General features: G+C 43.0%; 1 protein-coding gene and 1 pseudogene across 14 annotated transcripts in view; one reads left to right on the top strand and one right to left on the bottom strand.

Annotated features, from left to right (window-relative positions):
• Positions 1–24,477, bottom strand: part of FUT10 (fucosyltransferase 10) — a 259,867-nt gene that overhangs the window by 233,132 nt on the left and 2,258 nt on the right. For 12 of the 13 annotated variants that reach the window (XM_082608594.1, XM_082608595.1, XM_082608592.1 and 9 more), the window contains exons 1-2: positions 19,037–19,217; positions 15,407–15,701 (exon numbers count right to left, since the gene is read on the bottom strand). In XM_082608594.1, coding sequence (XP_082464720.1) covers positions 15,407–15,701; positions 19,037–19,117 — 376 coding nt within the window. In that variant the 5' untranslated portion in view covers positions 19,118–19,217. Of the gene's footprint in view, positions 1–15,406; positions 15,702–19,036; positions 19,218–24,477 lie in introns of those variants that run through there. The other variant, XM_082608596.1, reaches the window with a different exon arrangement.
• LOC309795872 (nuclear receptor coactivator 6-like) lies at positions 10,460–12,966 on the top strand (annotated as a pseudogene). Its single transcript has one exon. The product of its transcript is annotated as a nuclear receptor coactivator 6-like (transcript).

The raw sequence follows: 24,477 nt of genomic DNA, 5'->3' as shown, positions 1-24,477 counted from the left end.
TTGATTCAGGGTATATCCAGTACTTTCACTATTACAAGTATAAATATTGTTTACAGCTGCACCAAACCAGTACATTACCTTTGTTTTCTTTCTTGAAAATTTGTTTTGTTTTGTTTTGATTTGATTTGGTTTCAAATCTCTGGCCAACACTTCCCACACCTTTCAAAAGCCCTGTGAAATGCTTCTCAAGCCAATGTCCCACGTGGGCAAACTGACATATATCTGACAGATTATGAGTCTTCAACACTAGAGATTCTGAGTAAGTTTGGAGTGCGGCCCAGAGCCTTGGGGGTTGGTTTGTATGTTCATCTATGATCTTGGAATGAGCTTGGTCTGGGAACCACTCACCCACAGCTAAACAAGTAAGATCAAAAACTCTCAAGTTTTAGAAATTTAAGTGGCAGAGAATTTTGGTTCAGCTCTCCACCATTCTTGCATCACTTGCAGAAACTTTCTAGAGGTGGAAATGAATGTGAAAGAATGACCCACACCTTCTATTGCATGAATGATCAACAAAACTATCACAACTCCTATCAAAAGGGCCAAAGTTTTAGCCAAGGTTTTGGTTTTCCCACTTTCCAACCATGGACCTTGACACCAGAACACTGAGCATTTTACAGTAAGACTGATAATCTATCATCTCCGACTGAGATGATAAAGGTTACAACACAACTGTCCCCATGTGGCCATGGTGGCCATGCTGACTTTCGGCAGCCCAGCGCCGGGTGTGTGGCGTCAGTGCGGAGGGTTTGGATCAGTGGGCAACCGGAGTGAACTCCCTTCCTCCTTTTCCAAGTCATAGAGGGTCCATTCATATTTCCTTGGCTCTCTTTTTGTTAGACAAATCATGAATAAACCTTGGTTCGGAGTTACAGACAACAATAAAAAATTTTTAACAATTAAAAAAGATAAAAATAATAGTCAAGAGGTACTTTTTTAGGGCATAATCTCAAAGAGGCAAAGAGAGATAATTAAATAGCAATCATGATGGAAAGCAGAGTGAAGAGAGTCACTGACTTAGACTCCAGAAGGATGAATCTAAAGCCCACAGGGGAAGGCCAATGAGCCACCTAATTTACCCATAAGCCCACAGAATGCTCAAGAATTTGACAGCATTAGGTGCAGCTTGTAAACAAAGAAAAACAAAGAGAGTTGCTCACCACCCAGTTCTAGAAGGATTAAGTCATAATCCACTGCAGTTGCTGACCGACAGAACATTCTGAGAGGAAATTAAGATGATAACAGGACACTCTGTGCTTTGGACAAGCAGGTCCTTGGATAGTTAGATGCGTATCTCAGGAAGAATTTCAATGCACTAGATTCCTCCATCCTCCCGTACATCGACAAGCACTAAAATCATTAACTTGAGATATCCGTTCCTTGTGACTAGCAGTAATCTTTCACCAAGACGTGTGCTGGACCACGTGTATCCCCAGCCAAAAATCACGTATAACTGGCTCCTCCCTGACCTCTATGGAGCAGTTTTCTCAGAGCTAGCTGAGAGGCTGTCTCCTGGGTTACAGTCCCCAGTAAGACCCTGAATACAACTTAAACTCACAGCTCTTATGTTGTGTGTTTTTCTTTAAGTCAACAATCCAAAAGTAGAGGTGAAGATGGGACTGAGCATAGAGGACTGTTTAAAAGTCAGCTTAAGGGACAGTTAAAAGCCCAGATCCCTTTATTCTGTGCAACTGAGCAACTGTCCCTTCCCCACCTTGAGAGAGTCCTGGAGGTTTCTACTCTCAGGAGTTCAAAAGAAAGGATCTTCGGGCAGGGGGTACAGGGTCTAGTTGAGGTCAGGGGTATCACACTGAAAAAAGAATTAAGTGATAGTTTACAGACTGAGCAGTAAGAAGCTCCCAGAAGATGACCACCCCTGTTATACCCTCCAGGTAGAGAACTGAAAGAATCCTCTCTGGGAAATGTGACCAGCCCAAGAGAAAATGCCTAAAAATACTGACACGAAGGGTAATCATACTACATAGCTGAGCTGTGAATTGCAATTATGTGAGTTATAATAACGTAAACGCTGAATAACAATCTAACTGAAATCCCCATGTTCCCTTAAGGGAAGTCAATGGATAATGCCTCAAATTACAAATTACAAAATTGCAAAATTAGGAAGTAAAAATATAAGCATGTTATTAAGAAAACAGAGAGCTGAAAGAGCAGAAAGCGATTGCTTCCAGGGACCGGAAAAGGAGGGCAGATTCTGCTATTTCTTTGAAATAAGCCTTGTACCAGAGTGTTTAATTCAACTAGGTACACAAATAAATTTGATAAAATGTAATTTAAATAAACCAGAGTTTTAATCATAGGGTCTAATGCACTCATTCAAGAAGAATGCCAGGCGCAACCTGGGTAAATTATATAACATCTTAAGACCCAGTGAAGATGATAATACCAATGTTCTCATTTCCTCCCCGACCCCATGTGAGGATCAGGCCAGCTTCACTTACTGAGTCGTCCATTCGACAATGTTGCCTGAAGCCTGGCTACGTGCAGGCACTGTTCCAAGCAGTGGGGTAACAGCAGTGAACCCAACGAAGCCGCCGTTCTCCTGACTTAGATTCCAACATGGGACACAGTCCCAAAATAGTAAGAGAACTTCTTGGGGGGGGTAATAAATGCTATGAAAAGAAATAAAGCCGGGCAAGGGTCCATGCCATCAGAGAGCCATGTGGGAGGAGAGCTCTATTTTGGAAAGAAGGTGAGGAAACAGGTCTCTCTGAGAAAACATCACTCCTGCAGAGACCCAGTCGGTGGGGAGGAATAACCCGGGGCAGCGCATCCCAGGTGGAGGAAGAGCAAACGAAACGTTCTGAGGCTAGAACGAGCTTTCCCTGTTTGAGGGACAGCAAGCGGCCCAGAGGAGAGAGTTGTGAGCCAGGGAGACAGACCAAGAGTAAGAGACAGACCGGGAGTGGGGCAGAACCTGCAGAGTCGGAGGCCACCCTGAGGACCTGGAATTTTAACGAGATGGGTGGTCACTGCGGAGTCTGAGCAGAGCTCTGAGAATGGCTTTACCTTCTGTAAAGTATTATGCAATAATTATTTGCTTAAACAGAAATAAAGGTTTTTTTTGCATTTTTTAAATTGAGATATAGTTGGTTTACAATATTATATTAGTTTCAGGTACACAACATAGCGATTCACAAATTTATAGATTATATTCCATTTGTAGTTATTATAAAATATTGGCTATATTCTCTGTGCCGTACAATATAGCCTCGTAGCTTATTTATTTTATACATAGCAGTTTGTACCTCTTATTTAAAGGGGTTTGATTACAGCAAAGATGTATATATGTAGATAGATAGATAAATACACATTTACATTTCTATACATTTATTGTATATCGTATATGATCTATCACTTAGTTACAACCTTCTTTTTCACGTTCAACTTTGCTGCTGTCCACACAGTTCAAGTAAGTCCATTTTCTTGCCATCTCCCAAGTAAGTCTTAACCTGGCAAAAGCAATTACCTACTATCTGCATTCAATGCACAGGGCCCAGGAAAGTCAACCTCCAGAAAAAAACTACTAGTAAGAATCAACTCATAATGGGTGAGATTGGCAGAAATTACCCCGAGAACAGTCCACAGATGTGTCACTCATGAAGTGTCAGGGACACTCAGTACAGTCAAGATGACCAGGGACAGCCATATAAGGAAGTCTATCAAGGTTGTTGCCGTATCAACTGTGATACAATCTTACCAAGCTGTACTTGTTTGTTTTCTGTGCTTCTCCAACACGTGGCAAGGGACCTGGCAAACTGTGACTCTGCAGAGACATTGTATCACTGAATGTTGGGATGCAACTGACAGGACAGATATCAAGATTCAAAGTAATTGTGAGACAGAAGTCCCCACTTGCAGAATTCACAGAAGGAATGAAGGAGAGCTTGTCCTACGATTCTTGAATTCCTCAGCAAGGTCAAGAATACAGAAAGGGCTGAGAGAGAGTGGGGAGTCTTGGGTCCTCCTAATACAAAGAGCCCTAGGCGGACATAGAGAGCTCAGCAGAAAGAAGCTGGATGTGTTGCGGGTACCAGGAGCTGGGAAGCGGTCCCACGTGACTATCTGGAACAGAGAGGCGGCTCTCTGGGAAAGGACACTGGAAAAGCCAGGGTTCCAGCAGGGAAACTCCAAATGCCACGAAAATGCCCCAGAATAGAAAAAGTATACTTTAATCATCCACCAGACCCACTCAAGGCCATCAGATCAAACCATCTGCTGAGTTCACAGGACATAAAGCCACACGGGCCAAGTAAGAAATGTCCAGTCTCCTTAATTCTCCTCCCTTTCCTCATAGCAACTCTGCTAGTCTCCAGAAAGCAGCAGATGAGGAGGAAGAAGGAGGCAAGCAGAGTGTAGAGAGAGGAAAGACCTGCACTGCAGAAGAAGGACCGCAGGTCTGCAGTGGTGTGAGAGAGGTCCAAGCTGGGGATGCAAAAATATGTAACCCTAGGCATGGCATGGGGCTGAACGCTCCATTTACTAAATTTGAAAGTGTGTTTGCAACTGAAAGTGACCATAAAACTGTCCATTCCCTGAGAGTGAGCACAAAAGCTGGGGCTCAGCCAAAGCTTCCAGTTAGAGGATGGTGAAAATTAACCCCCTGAGTGAGGTCTTAAAGGGACAGTAAGAAACATAAATAAAGAATGTGTGTTTAGAAAAACAAACTCAAAGTGGCTTAAAGACTTAAATATAAGACATGACACCATAAAACTCCTAGAAGAGAACACAGGCAAAACATTCTCTGACATAAATCGTAGCACTGTTTTCTTAGGTCAGTCTCCCAAGGCAATAGAAATAAAAGCAAAGATAAACAAATGGGACCTAACCAAATTTATAAGCTTTTGCACAGCAAAGGAAACCATAAACAAAATGAAAAGACAACCTATGGAATGGGAGAAAATATTTGCAAGTGATGTGACTGACAAGGGCTTAATTTCCAAAACATACAAACAGCTTATACAACTCAGTAACAAAAAAACAAACAACCCAATCAAAAAATGGGCAAAAGACCTAAACAGACATTTCTCCAAAGAAGACATAAAGATGGCCAACAGGCACATGAAAAGATGCTCAACTTCGCTAATTATTAGAGAAATGCAAATCAAAACTACAATGAGGTACCACCTCACACTGGTGAGAATGGCCATCATTAAAAAGTCTACAGGGCTTCCCTGGTGGCACAGTGGTTGAGAGTCTGCCTGCTGATGCAGGGGACACAGGTTCATGCCCCGGTCCGGGAAGATCCCACATGCCACGGAGCGGCTGGGCCCGTGAGCCATGGCCGCTGAGCCTGCGCGTCCGGAGCCTGTGCTCCGCAATGGGAGAGGCCACAACAGTGAGAGGCCCGCATACTGCAAAAACAAACAAACAAACAAACAAACAAAAAGTCTACAAATAATAAATGCTGGAGAGGGTGTGGAGAAAAGGGAACCCTCCTACACTGTGGGTAGGAATGTAAATTGGTGCAGCCACTGTGGAAAACAGTATGGAGGTTCCTTAAAAAACTAAAAATACAGCTACCATATGATCCTGCAATCCCACTCCTGGGCATATATCCAGAGAAAACTCTAATTTGAAAAGATACATGCACCCCAATGTTCACAGCGGCACTATTTACAATAGCCAGGTCATGGAAGGAACCTGAATGTCCATCTACAGAGGAATGGATAAGGAAGAGGTAATACATATATACAGTGGAATACTACTCAGCCATTAAATGTCATTTGCAGCAACACGAATGGACCTAGAGATTATCATACTATCGATAAGTGAAGTAAGATCAGAAAAAGACAAATATCATATGATATCACTTATATGTGGAATCTGAAATATGATACAAATGAACTTATTTACAAAACAGAAACAGACTCACAGACACAGAAACAAACTTATGATTACCAGAGGGGAAAGGGTTGGGGAAGGAAATTAGGGGAAATTAGAAGTTTGAGATTAGCAGATACACACTACTATATACAAAATACATAAACAACAAGGTCCCACTGTCTAGCACAGGGAACTATCATATTCAATATCCTGTAATATACCATAATGGAAAAGAACACAAAAAAGAATAGATATAAATATTTTGAAATCTGTGGATGGGGGGAGCAAGAAGCCTGCACCTGGAATGAAGGTCCTAGGGCCCCACCAGTCACTCAGGATCCAGTCCTGGAGAGATGGATTGTAGTCTTCCTTTGAGGAAGACCAGTCCCACATTCTTCCTGTTTGTAACCTCCAGACTTCAACAAGGTGTGCTAATATCCACTTTCCTGAGGAAATTAAACATTTCAGTAGCCTACTTTTCTCTTTCTGTCCATGTACCTGTATTTACTAAAAGTTCTATTTAGGAACTCACCCAAAACAAAAGCAGTTCCCGACCCTAACTACCCTCATTCTCATCAAAGGCAGTCTAACCCCTCTCTCATGACAGACAGGTTTCAAGAGAACTGTTTTAAAATGCAGAGTTGTGTTTTGAAATCACTACAGTGATGGTTTCTAAGACTAAATTCTCTAACTCTAAGGACTTTTGGTTTTAAAAAAATTATTCACTTGTGACTGCTTAATTTTTGTTTCAGAGAATTGCTGATGTAGCTGAAGCCTCACATGTCTCAAATGACTCAAACCAGACACAGAATTCACTGTATTTCACCGTGAAAGTCTCTAACTATTACTTCCAGAAATGTGTTTATATTAAGTAAATGAACCATCTCTAGAAAGAAAAAAAAAGAAAGGAAGCAAACAAAGTCAAAAATATTCCTGGTTCTGGATAAACAACAAGGTACTACTCTATAGCACAGGGAACTGTATTCAACAGCCTCTAACAAACCATAACGGAAAATAATATGAAAAGAATATATATATAACTGAGTCACTTTGATGTACAGAAGAAAATAACACAAGGTTGTAAATCTACTATACTTCAATAAAATCTAAAAAAAATAAATTCTGGTTCACAAAAGCCTCAAGGTCACATAATCCTTTGAGTTTCCATTTCTGTTAATTAGGTCAGCCTTTGACACCTGAATCATTTTCCTGTCTTTTTTTTTTTCAATCCTGCTGTACCAGAGTCCCATTTGCAGTTGTAAGTGACCTACTTAATTAGTATATGGAACCCTCAGACAGAAAAGTGTATTGTATCCACTCTATTTCGCGCAATAGACCTAATTAAAGAACTGAATTTCTAATTTGGTTTGCTACAAACCATACACTGTAAGCAATTCCAAAATCCAAACATCCAGGTTTTATTATAGTCAGGAGTGTACATTCAAATACAGTTTGGGAGAAGGAGCACAGGATCAGGTGTCAGTGCATCTTGGTTCTCCGTCCAGCTCTGCCGCTAACCCCTGTGTAATCAGGGCACATCCTTAACCTTCCTGAGCCTCAGACTCCTCACCTCGACAAAGAGGAGGTTAGATTCTCAGGTCCTTTAGGGCTCTAAGTATCTGTGAATATTTCCTGAGTGCCTAGCATGTACAAGGCACTATGCTCGTTATAGGGGAGAGGGGAAGTACAAAGATGAAGTGTTGTTGCCCTGTCATCAAGACCTTTGCACTCTAATATGGAAGAGAAGATGATATAGGACAAAACCAAATGCCATAGTTACCTTATTTATCTTCTTCATTCCTCATCATTGGCATTGTGCCTGGCATATTGTATTAATAGATGCTCAATTAAATGACATAAAAGAGATATAAAATGCCTCTGGACATTTAGAGAAGAGAGGCTACATCCAATGGAGGCGAATCAGAAAGCATTCATAGGTGTTATATTTGAGTTGGTTTTTGAAAGTCATTCAACTTTCACTTGCTCCCTCACACCATCCTCTAATTTGATGCAAAATCTTAAGCCAAAGTTCAAGACTCTCCATGCTCTGGTTCCAATGCATCCTTCGATCTTAATCTCTCTCTTAACATAAAATTATGCTGTAGCCAACCAATCTCCTTGCTGCAACCACAGATATTACCCGTAATTTTCTACCTCCATGCCCCCATTCATGCTGTTCTTCATACCGAAATGTCCTCCAATCCCAACAGAATCCAATTCCATTATCCTTCAAGGCCTACTTCAGATTTCCCCTACTTGATGAAGGAGATCTTATGAAGCCTTTCCTGACCCCTCCAATCATATGTGCTCTCTTGCTTCTCTGAAATCCCACAAAACTTGTCGACATTTCTCTTATGGCATATACACCCTTCAGCACTGCATGACAGTTCGGTAATATCTGTGTCTCAAGATTATGCTATTTGACATCAAAAACTGTATTATTCCTCCAAGTTGCCAAACAAACGGGAGCGTTCAGTAGATTATTTTGACAGGACAACTTTAAAAAACGCTCCAGGACACAGAAATTGAACGAACAATGGTGCTAAGTCAGGAACATCTGTGGCATATGCCTAAAATGCTGACTATTCCAGTTTGATTTTTGAACATAAGTTTAGCGGATATAATCACAGGAGTTAAGCTCAGAAGGCAGGCCTGAGTCTTTACACAGAGCCTTAAGTGGCAGGGCAATAAAAATGGCATCTATTCAGTTCTCAGTGGAGTCACTGACAGTTTTGGGAGCTGGACAGTGACAAACCCAAGATATGAAAAGCACACCAGAAGCATCCTGGTTGACACATCAGTCTCCTGGGACTTTGGTTGGAGGCAAGTCCATCCCTGAGAGAAGAATCGGGTCTTAAGTGTGCAGATAAAATTAAGTGCATGCTCTGCAGGTCTGTGAGTCCTAAAAAACTCACTGAGTAAATACTGCTTTGTAGGCTTCCCGGCAACCAGATATTTGAGTGTGCATCTCAATAGAAGGAAATAGACAAACACGAAAGCGATCTTTACTGAATTTCCAAACTGGTGAAAAAGCGAAGGTTCTATATTTTTCCGCAGAAGGGAGAAGGGAACAAAAAAGCACACCACACACAAAGGACAGGAAATCAATATAGCTCTGAATTCCTTAGCAATAACACTGGAAGCTAGAATACTGTGGGAAAATGTCTTAAAAATTCAGAAAGAAAAGAATTTCCAACTTAGAATTCTATGCTGAGCCAAACCATCTGTGAAAGTAAAGGTAAAATAAGCACATGTTCGCACATACAAAGTTTCTGAAAACTTACCTTCCATGAACCTTTCTCAGGACACACTGAAATAAAGACACAAACCAGGACTTCCCTGGCGGTCCAGTGGTTAAGACTCTGCACTTCCACTGCAGAGGGCGCAGGTTCTATTCCTGGTCAGGGAACTAAGATCCCGCATAGCCAAAACAAGAAAAAAACAAAGACACAAACCAAGAAAGAGGAAGATAAGGCATAACAGAAACAGAAAATCCAACACACAAGTGAAGTACAAGGAATCCCCAGACTGATGGGCAGCCAGGACAGCACCTGGGCACCAGGCAGAAAGGATGACGGGGCTTCCCTGCTGGCGCAGTGGTTGAGAGTCTGCCTGCCGATGCAGGGGACACAGGTTTGTGCCCCGGTCCGGGAGGATCCCACGTGCCGCGGAGCGGCTGGGCCCGTGAGCCATGGCCGCTAAGCCTGCGCGTCCGGAGCCTGTGCTCCGCAACGGGAGAGGCCACAACAGTGAGAGGCCTGCGTAGCAAAAAAAAAAAAAAAAAAAGAAAAAGAAAAAAGAAAGGATAGCAGCTCTAACTGGACATGTCAGGAATCTCTGGGAGACATTTCTTTAAGAATATCTGGGGGCTTCCCTGGTGGCGCAGTGGTTAATAATCCATCTGCCAATGCAGGGGACACGGGTTTGAGCCCTGGTCCGTAAAGATCCCACATGCCACAGAGCAACAAAGCCCGTGCGCCACAACTACTGAGCCTGTGCTCTAGAGCCTGTGAACCACGACTACTGAGCCCGCGAGCCACAGCTACTAGAAGCCCGTGCACCTAGAGTCCGTGCCCTGCAACAAGAGAAGCCACCGCAATGAGAAGCCTGCGCACTACGACGAAGAGTAGCCCCCGCTCGCCACAACTAGAGAAAACCTACACATAGCAATGAAGACCCAACGCAGCCAAAAAAAAATTAATTATATAAATAAATTAAAAAAAAAAAGAATATCTGGTGCCACTACAGGGAAAACAATTTGTGCAGGAAAAGAAATCTTAGTATCTTAAATCGTGGCTCACTGTGACTACATGATGATGTAAAAACTGGATGTTAATCTATCTAAAATGATGATATAACTTCTGGGGAAGAATATGGGGCTGAGAAATGAGTGGGGGGAGCAAGGGTGAGGGAGGAGAGTTAAATACTCATCTTCCGTAGTAAGAATCAATATATAATGCCTAAAAGTGAAAAACCAAGAAGTTACAATCAAAGTGTTACTTGAAAACACAGGAGCTCTACGTGCATGTATAACATGTTAAAAAGTTTTAAATGTTTAGCCCCGGCCCGGTCTGACCCATCCCCCTCCCAGCCGGGTCCTTGAGGCCCAGCCTGGTCGGGCTGCTGGCAGCTGGGCGCCGATGGCCGGACTGACCGGACAGACAGGCGCACGTGAGGACGGATGGAGGGATACACGGAGGGCCGTGGGGACGCTCGGCCTGGGCCGGTGCTACGAGGGCCACCCGGGAGGGCTGGGGCAGCACTCAGAATTTTTATTTGGCTGCTACCTTAAAATACAGGCCCTAAAAGTGCCAGCTTGTTTGGACTTAGAAGATGACCTGGATAAATGATAAAAATTAAGAAAGACATTTTGGTTTTTTTATTGTCCACTTGGCATATGCTTCTGGAACAATATTCACCATGGTTTTGGATGACCTTCCAAACTTAGAAGCCATCTATACTCCCTTGTGTTCATCAACAGTGGAGGACTCAGAGATGGATTTTGACTCTGGACTAGAAGGTGATGACTCAAAAAGTGACAGTATTTTGGAGGATTCCACAATCTTTGTGGCCTTCAAAGGAAATACAGATGATAAAGACTTCAAATGGAAATTGGACACAATATTGAAGAAAGTGCCCGATTTGTTACACATGGAATCCAGCAAGCTAAAGGTACAGAAGGTAGAGGCCTGGAACAGTGTGAATGTGACATTCAACATCTCCTGGGAAGCAGCGGAGCGGCTATGGATCCTGGCTCAGAGCAACAACCAGCAGCTTCGGGATCTGGGAATTCTCTCCATTCAGACTGAAGGGGAAGGTGCTATCAACCTGGCTTTGGCTCAGAACCAAAGCCGAGATGTGAGAATGAATGGACCCATGGGAGCTGGAAATTCAGTTAGGATGGAGGCGGGATTTCCCATGGCAGGTGGTCCAGGAATGCCTAAACGCCTCCCACCTGGCTTCGCAACAGAACAGGCCAAACCGAACTTTATGCAAGGTCAGGTGCCTTCGACCACAGCAACTACCCCTGGAAATTCAGGAGCCCCTCAGCTGCAAGCAAATCAAAATGTGCAGCATGCAGGTGGTCCAGGAGCTGGTCCTCCTCAAAACCAGATGCAGGTGTCCCACGGGCCACCAAATATGATGCAGCCCAGCCTCATGGCAATTCATGGCAACATGAACAGCCAGCAGACTGGTAGTTCTGGGGCTCCTCAGGTGAACCTGGGCAACATGCACGGCCAGCCCCAGCAGGGCCCACCATCTCAGCTGATGAGCATGCACCAGCAGATCTTGCCCTCCCAGGGCCAGAAGGCCCAGCAACAAGGTACCTTGAACCCTCAGAACCCTATGATCCTTTCAAGGGCCCAGCTTATTATGCAGCAGGGTCAGATGACAGTGGATCCTCAGAGCCAAAATCTTGGGCCCTCACCCCAGAGGATGACCCACCCAAGCAGATGCTTCTCCACCAGGGCCCACAAATGATGGCGCCACATAACCAGATGATGGGGCCTCAGGGGCAAGTTTTGCTTCAACAGAACCCAATGACAGAGCAGATTATGACCAATCAGATGCAGGGGAATAAGCAACAGTTTAACACTCAGAACCAATCTAATGTCATGTAGGGACTAGCACAGATAACGAGGAGATCAACTCCAAACATGCAAGGAAACATGGTACAGTTTACGGGACAGATGTCAGGACAGATGCTGCCCCAGCAAGGGTCCATGAACTACAGTCCATCTCAGGCTCAGGGGCAGGTCTTGAGGCCACCAGGGCCCAGCCCACATATGGCCCAGCAGCATGGCAATCCTGCTACTACAGCAAATAATGATGTCAGCTTGTCTCAGATGATGCTTGACGTTAGCATGCAACAAAGCAACAGGGTCCCCCCCCCACCGCCGCCGATGTGCAGGCCATGCTGGGAAACAGTGCCTCGGGAAACCACTTCTCAGGCCATGGGATGCCTTTCAGTGCACCTTTCAGTGGAGCACCCAATGGAAATCAAATGTCCTGTGGTCAGAATGAGGCTTCCCGGTCAGTAAGGAGGTCACGCTAACAAGCCCATTGTTGGTCAACTTACTGCAGAGTGATATCTCTGCAGGCCATTTTGGGGTAAACAATAAGCAAAATAATACCAATGCAAATAAACTGAAGAAGAAGAAACCCCCTCGGAAGAAGAAAAATAGTCAGCAGGATCTAAACACCCCAGGTACTCGCCCACCTGGTCTGGAGGAGGCTGATGAGCAGCCATTGCCTAGAGAACAAGGAATTAACCTGGACAACTCAGGCCCTAAACTGCCAGAATTTTCAAAGCGACCAACAGCCCCTTCACAGAGTTTAGTCCCAAAGGAAACTCCAGCCACAGCACTGCAGGGGTCTGTTCCCAGACCAGAACTCGAGGCAAATGCTACCATAGTCTCTAGACAAAGCAGTGAGCCTAAAGAGATAACTGAAAAGCCCAAAACTCCAAGCCAAAGAAACTCCCGAACTGAAAAGCCAGCTGTGGCTTCTGAAAGTGTGGAAAATGGACATCATAAGCCATCCTCTTGACCTGCTTCAGCCTTCAGCCCGACTGAAGACATAACCAGTGCAGTGCAATCCAAGCGAAGAAAATCCAAGTAAACAAGCTGGACGATGACTTGATATTTGTAAATGTGTGTGAAGTTTACAAAAAGCAATTTTGAGCTGTGACTTTTTAAAATCCATTTCTGTACAGTTATTTTAATAATGTGGGCCTTTTCCTGGTCCCTGCAACCTGTTTCATAAAGTGCAGTGGGGAAAGCAGAGTTGTTGAACCCTTTTGGTATTGCAAGATGAAGTTCAAGGTTTCTATGCTGTTGCCATGTATTGAGAGGAGCTAATGCGATTATGTTATTAGTTTTCACATTTCCTAAGCAGCCTAGAGTACAGGGTGAGCATTTTTAGATCTTCTAATAATGTATGGTGCTGTGGAAGTACTGTGTCTGAATAGCAGTAGTGGGGCAAAAGGAATCTTCTCATTTGGAAATGTTGTAAATAATTTTATTATATAGTGTTTTGGATGTATTTGTTGTAGAAATGGACCAGTGAATAAAGAGAATCTAAGGGTTTGTACAATGTGAAAAAAAAAAGTTTTAAACATTTAAAAGATAGTGACTGTGATACAACCACTCTGGATATTGGTCTGGAAATTCATAAATGTAAATTCATACCAAATAATTCCACTGCTAGGTATGAATCTCATGAAATCTCACACATGTACATGGATTGTTTATTGTAACATTTTTTGTCATAAGAAAGTTTTTTAAAACAACCTAAATGTCCAACAACAGGAAAATGGTTAAATGAAGTGTGATATATAAATACAATGGAATTCTATACAACAGTAAAATGGGTGAACTGGAGCTATAAGGATCCAACATTAACAAACCTCAAAAACCATGTAAGAGAAAAAGTAAGTTACAGAGAAAGTTAACATATCATACTATTTACATAATTTTTAAAACATACAAAAAAACACTATATGTTGTTTAAACACACACACACACACACACACACACACACACACACCAACTTCAGGATCATGATTCCCTCCAGGTAGGAGGAAGGAAACAGGATGGGGTCAGTGAGGGGCTCATAGAGGCTTTCAATTTTACTTGTAATATTTTATTTCTTAAGCTATGTAGTAAGTATGTAAGTACCCATTACATTACCTATATATTTTTGTGTGTAACTGAAGTATGTCTAGCGGCTCCTGGTAAAATTTGGGAAATTAAACTCATATATTTAATGTTGCTTCATCTCAAAACACCCCTAGAGGATTATAGTGCCTTATCCAAACTCTCAGAGATTTATGTGTTTCAGAATTCAGAATTCTTTGGATTTTAGAAAAAGGTATCAGGATGCAATCCCATATGTTACATTACACCTTCAGTGGGACCTGAAATCAAGTGATGCTCAAAATAAGCATCTGACGCTATTCAGATGGTTGTTCGTCCCTCAGAAAAAATCAGCCACCAGCCTGGCCCTGTACAAACAGCCCTCACTCCTCAGACCTACACTGATTCCCCTCTAAGAGCAGAGAAGGAAAGCAAGTGCATGGGGACACCTGCAGGCCTTTGGAGGCTCTGGACTCCACCACACCTGGATGTGTAAGTGCCTGGAATTCCCTGCCTCCTCACCTCTACCAGGCATGAGTGCCCATTGCTCTGCAGCCCTGACCAATTGTGGGGCACATACACCACCTGATTCCTGCCGAGCCCATTTTCTGCTTTATTTAAGTTGTTGTTGGACAGATCACTGAGGATGACTCAGTCCTACAGCCCAGTCTCAGTCCTGCCCCTCCAAAGCCAGCACTACACACACACACACACACACACACACATTCACACCACGCTCTAAAGCAGACGTCCCTTCACTGACTTCCTAACTTTAGTGATTAACCTTGCCTATCTTTGGTCGAGCTTGCTAATCTGTATCCCCCTATCACTTAGCACCCAGGAGCTCCATATTTCTAACAGCTGTTGGCATCTTGCTACCTCCAACTGGCTGGGTCTGGCTGCCCCTCAATGCCAGCATGACATATAATCAGCCTCGGGAAGTGATGAATACCAACTTGCTCTTGAAAGCTGATGTTGAACAATCTTTTTATTTTTATTTCTGAGTAATGAAATCATACTGTGCTGAGCTTACGTCCAATTAAACATCTGTTATGGTCATCAAAATCTCCTGGCCATTATCACAGATGACATTCTGAATGGATATCAGCAGTATAATCAACAGCCAATTCCTAAATAACAAATTCAGTAAGCACAATACCCAACTGTGAAAAGGTGAAAGGAACTAGGTCTTCTCCCCCATAAATACCAAGTGGCCCAGCCAACCACCCCTCTGTTGGTCCAGCTCACTGATTTATTGTATTTGCTCAGTGCTCAGGCCTTCCACAGAGCAAGTGCAGAGGAAATCGGGTGTGCCAAGTGCTTTCAAGGGGAGCCCACCATCTCTTCCTTGGGAGAAAGGCAGTAACTCAACATTGAAGTAGGATGTCAGCAAGCTAAGGGAGAAAGACAAAAGCCCTACTTACCATAGAAGAGGAAGGCTTTGGTCTTGTGATGATGGAGGTAGGTCCGGTTGATGGTGAAGAAACAAGTGTCTGCCCCGCACTGGCCTAGCCTTCCAGTTTCCCCAGTCAGTGGGGACCACCAGAGCATGATGGGGTAGCTATCAGCTGCCAATGTTTTTTTCCTATTCAGGATCAGTCCTTCTCTCTTAAGGAATGGATGGAGATGTATAGGCTCTTCTTCCATTTGTGCATGTCCATCTTTCAAATTAGAATTTTTAAACTTCTTCCTTTCAAATTTTCCCAGCTCAACCACTACCTACAAGAGACGACAATTATTACCAGTGTCAGACTGTTTAATTTCCTTCTGTACATCTCCCATTCATCTTGATGATTTAGCTTCTTATTAGTTTTCTATTGCTACCATACCAAATTATCACAAATTGAGCAACTTAAAATGATGCAAATTTATTATCATATGATTCTGGAGGTCAGAAGTCTGAAATGGTCTCATTGGGCTAAAATCAAGGTGTTGGCAGGGCTATGCCATTTTTCAGGAAACTCTGGTGGGGAATTCGTTTTCTTGCTTTTCTTTTAGAGGCACCCACAGTTCTTGGCTCATGGTCCCCTTCCTCCATCTTCAAAACCAGCAACATTGCATGTCTCTGACCCTTCTCCTGTTATTGTATCTCTCTCTGACCACAGCCAGGGAAGAGTCTTCTCTTTTAAGGACTCATGTGATTACACTGGGCCTGCACAGATAATTCAGGGTTATCTCCTCACCTCAAGGTGTGTCACTATAATCCCATCTATTTACATAGTCCCTTTTGCCAAGTAAAGTAACATATCACAGTTTCCAGGGATTAGAGTAGGGACACAGCCTCCAAAATATCTACCAACAAGGATGCTTCATTCCACTAAACACATAACAGATACATCTCTCCTCCATTTCATAGGCAAATATAGAATCCAGAAGTGGTTGTGTCTCTTAATGAAACCTGTGAGAGTCAGGGTTATTATCTGGCTATTGCTGGAGATTACACTCTGGGGAAAATAAGTTATAAATTACCAATTGGTTTCTTTTTAGTACAATTAAAGGAGTCATAACATGGATTTTATATTTCTAATAATATCCACTATGGCATAGAGATGGCATAGGTACTGGGCTCCTTCTCACTTAAAACCTTGTTTTTTAATTTATTTCAAGAGAGCCTGGGTCCTGGACAGCTACGTCATCAATCACAGTAATCTGACGGGCAGGGTGGACTGAGTGAAATCAGAGGGGCGGTAGTTCTCCAAAAGTGCTGCCTTTTCATCAAACTTTAAGGTTTGATATTGACACGGCATTACAAAAATATGTTAGAGAGAGCAGTATAAAGGAGGGGCTGCTCTGTTTCATACATAACAAAACATTAGTCGTCACACTGTACAATAAATAAAGCTGGTAAAAGAAGGCATATTTTCACGTATTAACTGGCCCACTTGTCAACAGAGGACACTAGCTGTGTGGCCCGCAGACCCCACTCTCAGCAGCCAGTGGTGGTGCCTTCTTTATGTATTTGCTACCTTTGGTGTCAGAAAAAGGCCCTTGCTCCCTGAGGTGATACAGTCTCTAACTCCCTGGGGAGGGTCTATAATGTTCACTGGATTCTCTGAGGGATTCAAGGCCAAAAAAGCTATTAAGAGCCACTTAGCAATTCCAAATGGAAGAAAGAATTCTATTTTTTTTTAAAAAACCACAGATCACTTGTGACAACAAAGTCATCATTAGAACAGTAAGACCATCACTGAAAACTAAAAACCCTTGCCAATAGCTTTCTAAGCCTCTTTATGATAACATAATAATGTGGCTATTCCCCAGTAGCTTGATGGAATAGAGTTGACTTGTAGCTACAAACACTCTTTTTCACCCAACCTTTCCCTGCAAATATACAACCAGCACCTTGAAAGAAACACGTTTAGAAAGCCATGTTTATAACTTCAAAGACAAATTTTGCTCCACATTTCTGATCAAAGTCTAATCTACTATGTGAGGTATAAGGTCCTATCCAAATAATAGGGACTGGGACTTCCCTGGCAGTCCAGTGGTTAAGACTCCATGCTCCCAATGCAGGGGGCATGGGTTTGTTCCCTGGTCTGGGAACTAAGATCCTATACGCCGCAGGGCGTGGTCTAAAAAATTTTTTTTAATTAAAAAAAAAAAACAACGAATAATAGGGATTGCTTTAAGGAGAGAGACTTCTGAAGCAGAAAACTCCAGCCCTTCCAGTTCAAGCAGATCCTGGATACCCACCTCCAAGACAGACAAGCAGGGAGCCAGGGGTTTCCTCTGACCAGAATCCCAGCCTGGCAGTGGAAGGTGGTGGAATTACAGTGCAGTACTACCTGCCAAAGTCCTTTTATAAGCAAAAGCTCATTCAGTCCTAAGCGAGGAGAAGGGAAGCCCTCCAGGATAACATGCCCAGAGAACACTTCTGTCTCCATCAGCTCCACATCTGAACTACTCATATCCACAAATAATCTTTAAAAGTCCTTTTGGATTTTGAAATGGACAGCTGGTCCTTGAGTGGGTACTAAAAATATCTCAACTCGTATTTCTACTTTTAATATCACTGTGAAACTTTTATTTTACTTTGAAATCAGCAAATGAAGTTGAGAATAACCAACTAAATGAAATAAACGGGGGGATTGAAGAAACGTTTCAGGTTACTCACCCCACTACAGACAAATTTATTAATGCAGATGTGTGTGTTCTGCAGAATGACTAGCTTGTCCTCAGAATAGTCACTACTTCTTCAAGAATGGCATCTTTCGGGGACTTCCCTGGTGGCGCAGTGGTTAAGAATCCACCTTCCAATGCAGGGGACACGGGTTCGATCCCTGGTCCGGGAAGATCCCACACACTGCGGAGCAGCTAAGCCCGCGCACCACAACTACTGAGCCCACGCACCACAACTGCTGAGCCCGCGTGCTGCAACTACTGAAGCCCGTGCGCCTAGAGCCCGTGCTCCGCAAAGAGAGAAGCCACAGCAATGAGAAGCCCGTGCACCTCAGTGAAGAGTAGCCCCCACTCGCCGCAACTAGAGAGAAAAGCCCGCATACAGCAACGAAGACCCAACGCAGCCAAAATAATTAATTAATTAAAGTTATTTTTTAAAAAAACAGAAGGGAGTTTCCTGGTGGTCCAGTGTTTAGGACTCTGTGTTTTTGCTGCCGAGGGCGGGGGTTCGATCTCTGGTCAGAAAACTAAGATCCTGCAAGTCACACAGCCGGGCCAAAATAAGAAAACAAAACAAAACAAAAAAAGAATGGCATCTTTCAGAAGGGATGATGACTTGGAGGAAGCCATCCATTTCTGACCCAGTAAGACAGACAGAACTCCACCTTCTGTTACTCCAAAACCAGTACCCTACAAGAGTCGCAAACTGATCCCCTAACTCACTGATTTTCTTTCTGCCTGACACATCCGCTCACTAAACCTGACACATCCGCTCACTGAACCTCAGTTTCATCTGTTAAAAAAGAAAGTATTTTCCTTGCTTTACACAGAAAATCCTGATTCTGAGAGATGGTGCAAAAAGTAAAGTACTTGGAGAGAATGGGGTGGTGGCAAAGGCCCAGGAGTCAACAGTGCACAACCCAAATTCTTGGTACCTGGAGTGTGACGAGCAGAAAGACAGTAGCTGTGACGCACAGGCAAGATGCCAGAAGCTTCCTCCTCTGAATCCGCACCATGCTGCCCTGCCCTGGGTGACTGACAGAGGGCTAGCCTGGTTACCAGGTGCTCTCGAGTCGGCCCGCAGCCCAAGACAGCTTCACGTGGAGGAACCATCTGGGTGCCAATTTCCTCCACTGCCATTCCTGCTGGGACCTGGTCTCCATGGAGGACTGAGAACTGAGGTTCTGAGTGGGCCTGGCTTGGCATTGAAAGGGGACAGCATGCAGTCTTCTTAAGCGATCATCAGAGCAGCCGGAGTTTCTTTAAACCAGAAGGCATCAAAAAAAAAATCTGTAACAAATGAACAATATTTTAGCCATAGTGCAGAAGATTTCATAAATGTAGTCTTGCAGGGTTACTGTGTAGAAACCCAAAGCTTTAAAACTAAAAGGAGCCTTTGAGATCATTTAGACCTAATACCTCACTCACAGATGAGGAAACCAGGACCAGAGAGATGAAGTGACTTGCCCAAGGTCAGAAAGTCCATTACAGGAGAGTGAGAGATCAACATCGACAATCAGGTCCCGCGACTAAAATGACGCTTCCACTTAATTTTCCCCGCCATCAGACTTAAATTCCAAAAGTCATTGACATGTAGTCATTTCCTTCTATCTAAGTTTCAAAAGAGCAGAGAAGTGGAGCAGAAATAACCAGGACTGTCCACCCACTCCTGTAAAAATTAGGGAAAAAACAGATTAAAGTTTCAGGCATTGATTAGAAATGGAAAATGATCAACTGACCCCAGTTCCCCCCAAGGAAAACAACTTCAGCTACAACATAAGGAATTCAGATTACTGATTTATTTGTTTAGTCTTTTATGGCAAGTACACTAAAGCAGTGGGTTATATGGGCAGTACGGTTCTCTGGACATCTTGAAATAAGATTTCCATCCATCTGAAATGGATGATCTTTTCCAAAAGTTTTTTAAATGCACTAAATAGTCCCATAGAATGCCTCTTATTCCCGAGGTTCTCTGAAGTCAAATGTCTTGAGCAAATGACCCTGTGGAGTTCAGAGGAAAGCAAGGATCAACATTCCAGAGGAAGGGAGTGCTCCAAGGGCTGATCCTAAGATCTGACTGTACACCTCTCAGATACAGAATTGAAGATACAGTGAGAAATATAAAAATGATGTAGAATTCTGGTTAAATGCCTTGGTCTTAAAGGTATGCTTCCCTCTCATGCATCTACCTTAATTAACTTTTAAGTCTAGGCTATTTCTTCTCCTCAGAAACAAAATAACTCTTGGTCTCAGAAACCGCCAAAACCGCAGTTTTCTTCTTTCATCCATGGAAGTCTCACAATCCACAATGCCTAATAGAATGGGCTCTAGAGTCAGCCTGCCAGCATTCAAATCTCAACTCCCCAGCCTGTCCTTGATTCAATTCCCAAAATGTAGAAAATAAGGTGCTTAATCAGAGAGTTACTGTGAGAATTCTATGAGATAAAACTGGCAAAACACTTATTTCAGAGCCTGACACATAATAAATATCCAAGAAAGGTTTGCTGTCCTCATGTTTAAATATTATTATAATTTTTATCATAGCTTTAAGTGGAAAATGAAGTTGAATTCATATAAAGGATGATACTGACAGATCAACTGGAACTTCACAGGAGGAAATACTTTGCCAAAGAAAAAGAGATCACGAATATTTGTTGAGTGACCTATTACGTCCTTTCTTAAGTACTCAGCATGCATGAGCTCATTCAGTCCTCCCAACAATTCATGAAGCAGCAATTTTTAGCCTCATTTTTAAGGGTAAGAAAACTGAATTTGAAGGAAGTAAAGTAACTTGCCCAAGACTGTAACGTTGATGAGTAATACAACCAGAAACTAGTCAGACTCCGAAGTTCACACATTCTTTTTATATTTTGTTAACACAAAGGCTATAAAATTCCCACCAGATAATACTAACACTCACAGCTTATCTGCCTAAATCACAGAGAAAAACCTGTGTACAATAGCTCTCTGTCAGATGATGTACCAGGGAAAAAAGTATCAAAAGTCCAAAAGAACCTAAAAAGTGCCTTTCCTTCTACTCAGTAGATGCTAGTAGCTATTAATCACATAAAATGAGGAGCTAGCACATCTGAGCACCAATCCTAGCTGTCATTTATATGTAATATACATTTGGACAAGTTGCTAAATCTTTCTAAGCCCCAGTTTCTTCACAGTGAAGAATAAATGTTAACTCTCATTATTTCTTTCCCTTTTATAATAGAAAGGTTATCTATTTTTGTTTTATATGCAACAGCAATTTATTATAACTACAGTTAATGTAACCCAGATTAGGTAATGAAATAATATTACCACTTTAAGTGGATATAAAGCTAAATCATTTTCAAAAGATTTTTCAATACATCTCTCCACTCAATCTTATCCATTAACCACTTTGTAATGTAGGTTCGGCCATTATTATTAGTATTCTCGGTTCCCACAAATAAGGAAACCAATCCTTGATAAGTTTAAGTGATTTACCCACGATCATAGTTTTTAAAGATGACGTGGGTCTAGAAATCAGGTCACCTGACTCCAAGATCAGTGGAAAAGAAAGAGAAGGGGAAAATAGTGACAGCTTGTTAAGAGGACAAAAGAATAAAGGAAAACAGAAGATGGAGAGAGTGTGTGAGGACACAGTTGGGATATTTTTACAGCTAGTACATGGCTCAGACCTGACCTCGGGCCTTTTTAAGTCTTTACATGGCTGTACAAATTATGACAGAAGAATTTAAGGTTACAAATTCCCTTCCATCCAAAGATTTCAATTTAGGTTATATTCCCCAAACCAGAAGTACATTGTATGGTCTCAAGGACTGAGCTGTGGGTAAATACCCACCACTAAAGAACAGAATCAGCTAGTGTAGATGGTATTATGAATTAGAGCAGGCAGCAATCAACCAGGCCTTGGGGCACATCAATCTAATATACGTATGGCATTAATTACCTGGGAGTTTTTCATCAAGTAAGCAGTTCCCCGGCTGGTGGGACAGATGGGCTTGCAGAGAGCACCGTGAAGGCCAACAAGCTCCCATACAATGGGACTCCAATGGGTCCCCAAGAAGAAAGCTCCCTTCTGTTTCATCGTTGCCCCCAGGGTGAATCTCAGAGTCCTTCAAGAGAGTGCCCCAGAACACTCATTCCCAGGCTGGAGTAGTGTGTGTTTGTTCAGACAACCATGTAGATAACATCTGAAATGGACTTACTAACCGACCCTCTTGACCCAAGCACTGAGCTCTGAAATGCATCTTACGGCTATGTGCACGGCCTGGGGCCAGCCATCTGCTGCCCAGAGAGGGGTCTGGAGCTGAGCGTGACCATCTCACACTCCTGCAAGTGCTATCCCATCAAAACCAGCAACACTTTCACTCCAAAATAATTTCAGCGTTGTCTGCTTTAATTTGAATTAAAATGGACAGAAGAGAGATTGAACAGCTTAAAGTGAATTAGCAGCCTGAGGATGCCAGCTTCAGATGTCAGCCACACAGGGCCAGTCCAAGGTGCAGTTAAGGGTCTCAGAAATGGGACTAAGAAGACTTCTGCCCTGTGTCTCTGAGTGTAAAATGAGAAGCCAACCCTAGGTGACACACACCAGGGAGCTCTGGGAAGCCTCCTTGGATCATCTCTCCTCTAGTGATTGGTAAGTCATTTGGGTTAATGAGCGACTGTCTTAACTGAGTTTAAGGGTATATCAGGGAGAGCCTTTCAAAGGAATGTATCTAATTACCAAACTTAAATTATTCACACCAAAGTGCCATTTTCAAATAAGTTGACTCTCCCAACCTGTTTTCATTTCATGATGGGGAAACCCTCGGAGCGTCCCTTTAAGTAGGGTGCTGTCCTGGGAAAGGCTGATGACAAGGCAGGCAGATGGGAAGGTCTAAGGGCCTCCGGACAACTCTCCAAGCAATTTGTAACTCACTCTCTTCAACCCTACTTGTCCTCACTGACACTCCTCATCCACTCCTACTTGGTGACTTCAAAAGCTCGAGAACGGGGATTTCTACCAGTCTGACCCACTAGCAAACTCCATTCAGCTGTAGAGATGTTGCTGGAATGTAGACTGGATATCTCTCCTCTGATTAAAATCCATCAATGGCTTCCCAAAGAGTTCAAGATAAAGACCAAGTTCATCAGTTTAGAAAACAAGACCCCCTGGACCCCACCCTACTTCTCTAGCTTCTACCACACATACCCTTTGTTCTGGCTGTTCCTAGGATACAGCTTCCTGTTCTGTGCTCTGGTCCCCACCTACAACACCCATACCTCTTTCACTACCATAGCCATTCTCCTGGACGTTCAAGGCTACCTGCTTTGGGAAGGGTTACTCTTCCCCAGTACCAAATCAGGAGATCTAGATCCATACCTTGTGCTTATTTCTATCACAGCAGTGGAGAGAATGCTGGGGGGTTTTAGGAAACTCTTTAAGGCTGCTTTATTGGGTCCATATAAAACAACCGTCGAACATTAAAAAAGTTGACTAACGTAAACAAAAAAAAAAGTTGACCAACGTTGTTAATTATCAGAAGACTGTCCCTTGGTCTGACGAGCATGGTGTGATGGTTCCACAGTTTCCACTTTCATCCAGTTTTCTTTATTAACATTTATTTGTGTTAATGTGTTCCTCATCCTTTTTTTAAAATAGACTTCATATTTTGCTGAGTATTTATTTTTAAGTAAAGAGTGCTCTGGCTTGCAGATTTGTATCTGGGAAGGTGATCCTCTTGGACTAATCACACATTGCAGGAGAAACAAATAGAGAATAATGAGAGAGAAAGGGATACTGACAGCCTCGTGAATCAAGACTGGTGATTAACGGGGGTGATTAACGGGGGGAAGGAAGTTGTTGCACGAGCACCTTTACTTTTCTATTGCAGAACTGAAGGTGATGCCATTCTTAAATTCCAGACACATACTGAAGCACTCAAATTATACAGTATTTATACAATCTCACTTAGTGGGTCTACTTAATGTAGAAACTAGATAAAAACAAACCCAGACAGACAACTAAATAAAAAGACTGATATAAAGACCCAAATAGGGTTTCCCTGGTGGCGCAGTTGTTGAGAGTCCGCCTGCCGATGCAGGGGACACGGGTTCGTGCCCCGGTCCGGGAGGATCCCACACGCCGTGGAGCGGGTGGGCCCGTAGCCATGGCCGCTGAGCCTGCATGTCCGGAGCCTGTGCTCCTCAACGGGAGAGGCCACAACAGTGAGAGGCCTGCGTACCGCAAAATAAATAAATAAATAAAATAAAGACCCAAATAAAAGCATTCCAAAAAAATAGGTTTTTTAAATGGAGAAGAGGGTCCAAGACTGGGAAAACTCTGTGTCACACTAAGAGCTGAACCAGCGCCTCGAGAATAGGACTCTTTCTTTCT

The sequence above is a fragment of the Mesoplodon mirus genome (assembly GCF_964341445.2).
Source record: "Mesoplodon mirus genome assembly, chromosome: 20".
In the NCBI taxonomy this organism is placed as follows: Eukaryota; Metazoa; Chordata; class Mammalia; order Artiodactyla; family Ziphiidae; genus Mesoplodon; species Mesoplodon mirus.
Note: the sequence above shows the minus strand (reverse complement) of the source record. Positions and strands in the feature narration are given on the sequence as shown.